Here is a 2,061-nt window from a genome sequence, read left to right on the forward strand (position 1 = left end):
TTGCCCGTCGGCCGCGCTCCCGGGCTCCAGGGGGCCGGGCGAGTGCTGCCACGCCGAGTGTTTGGGGGGCTGCGGGCGACCCCGCGACAACCGAGCCTGCGTCGCCTGCCGCCACTTCCACTTCAACGGGCACTGCCTGCCCTCCTGCCCGCCCCGCACCTACGAGTACGAGGGCTGGCGCTGCGTCACCGCCGAGTACTGCGCCAGCCTCCGCAAGGTCTCCGACAACCCCCGCGATGCCTCCAAGTTCGTCATCCACCAGCGACAGTGCCTCTCCGAGTGTCCCTCGGGCTACACCAGGAATGAGAGCAGGTCGGGGGGGGGGGGGGGGGGGGGTCGTGGGTCCCCGGGGCCCCCGGGCCCACGGGCACAGCGGTGGCATGGTGCCCAGCTCACGTCCCATCCCCGTCCTCCTGCCTGCAGCATCTTCTGCCACAAATGCGAGGGGCTGTGCCCCAAGGAGTGCAAGGTGGGCACCAAGACCATCGATTCGACGCGGGCGGCACAGGAGCTGGGGGGCTGCACCCTTGTCGAGGGCAACCTCATCGTGAACATCCGCCGGGGCTGTGAGTGCCGGAGCCGGCCCTCCCCGCAACCCGCCCTGGGTGGGAGAGCTGCCGCGGGGTGTGGGGGGGGTGAAGGAGGGGGGGTCTTTTCCCTTGCAGGGTGAATTAACGGGGGGGTGACCCCCTCCCTGAGCTCACGCCCGTGGGTTGTCCCCAGACAACCTGGCCTCGGAGCTGCAGAGCAGTCTGGGGCTCATCGAGACCATCACGGGCTTCCTGAAGATCAAGCACTCCTTCGCCCTCGTCTCCTTGTCCTTCTTCAAGAACCTCAAGCTGATCCGCGGCGACTCCATGGTGGACGGGTGAGGACGGGGTGTGGGTTTGGGGGACACACGTGGCTTTGGGGGTGCCCGTGCCCACCGCCCCGGTCCACGTCTTGTCCTCCAGGAATTACACCCTGTACGTCCTGGACAACCAGAACCTGCAGCAGCTCTGGGACTGGAGCCACCACGTCCTCTCCATCCCCGTGGGCAAGATGTACTTCGCCTTCAACCCCAAGCTGTGCCTGGCCGAGATCTACCGCATGGAGGAGGTGACGGGCACCAAGGGGCGGCAGAACAAGGCGGAGATCAACCCCCGCACCAACGGGGACCGGGCGTCCTGTGAGTACGGGGACGGGGACATCCGGCAGCTCCGTGGCCCCCTGTCCGAACCCTGCCACCCCTCCACAGGCAAGACCCAGACCCTGCGCTTCATCTCCAACGTCACCGAGTCCGACCGCATCTTCCTCAAGTGGGAGCGGTACCGGCCCCCCGAGTACCGGGACCTCCTCAGCTTCATTGTCTACTACAAGGAGTCGTAAGTGGTCCCCATCCCCCACTTGTCCCCATGGCAGAGGGCTTGGGGACCCCAGCCCATGGTGTCCTTGTGCGCTGGTGGGCTGCTGGACCTCAGGGGGGGGTCGTGCGGCTGGGAGGGGGTCCCGGGACGCCCCCCCGATGCCCGGTGTGGGGCAGACCCTTCCAGAATGTGTCAGAGTACGTGGGGCAGGACGCCTGCGGGGCGCAGAGCTGGAATGTGCTGGACGTGGAGCTGCCGCTCAGCAGCGAGCAGGCGCCGGGGGTGGCCCTGCTCAACCTCCGCCCCTGGACCCAATACGCCATCTTCGTCCGCGCCATCACCCTCAACCTCACCCACCGCCGAGGAAGGACGGAACTACGGGGCGCAGAGCGAGGTGGTCTACATCCGCACCATGCCGGCGGGTAAGGGGCTGGCGAGGGGGCCGGGGATGCCCGTGGTGGCCCCCCAAAGACGGGCTGAAACCCCCGTGTCCGTCCAGCCCCAACGGTGCCTCGAGACGTCATCTCCATGTCCAACTCCTCCTCCCACATCGTGGTGCGTTGGAAGCCGCCCACGCAGCGCAATGGCAACATCACCTACTACCTGGTGCTGTGGCAGCAGCTGGCCGAGGACATGGAGCTCTACGTCAACGACTACTGCCACAAAGGTGAGGGCAGGCAGGGCAGGCAGGGCAGGCAGGGCAGGCAGGGCTGCG

The 2,061-nt window shown here is 67.6% G+C and overlaps 1 protein-coding gene across 1 annotated transcript in view; it reads left to right on the forward strand.

Moving 5' to 3' along the window:
• INSRR (insulin receptor related receptor) overlaps window positions 1-2,061 on the forward strand; it is a 21,654-nt gene that overhangs the window by 2,111 nt on the left and 17,482 nt on the right. The window contains 8 exon segments of the mRNA XM_009280184.1: window positions 31-312; window positions 424-566; window positions 724-868; window positions 954-1,168; window positions 1,238-1,364; window positions 1,523-1,694; window positions 1,696-1,768; window positions 1,846-2,013. Coding sequence (XP_009278459.1) covers window positions 31-312; window positions 424-566; window positions 724-868; window positions 954-1,168; window positions 1,238-1,364; window positions 1,523-1,694; window positions 1,696-1,768; window positions 1,846-2,013 — 1,325 coding nt within the window.

This window comes from Aptenodytes forsteri, unplaced genomic scaffold (assembly GCF_000699145.1).
Source record: "Aptenodytes forsteri isolate BGI_AS27 unplaced genomic scaffold, ASM69914v1 Scaffold332, whole genome shotgun sequence".
Lineage (NCBI taxonomy): Eukaryota > Metazoa > Chordata > Aves > Sphenisciformes > Spheniscidae > Aptenodytes > Aptenodytes forsteri.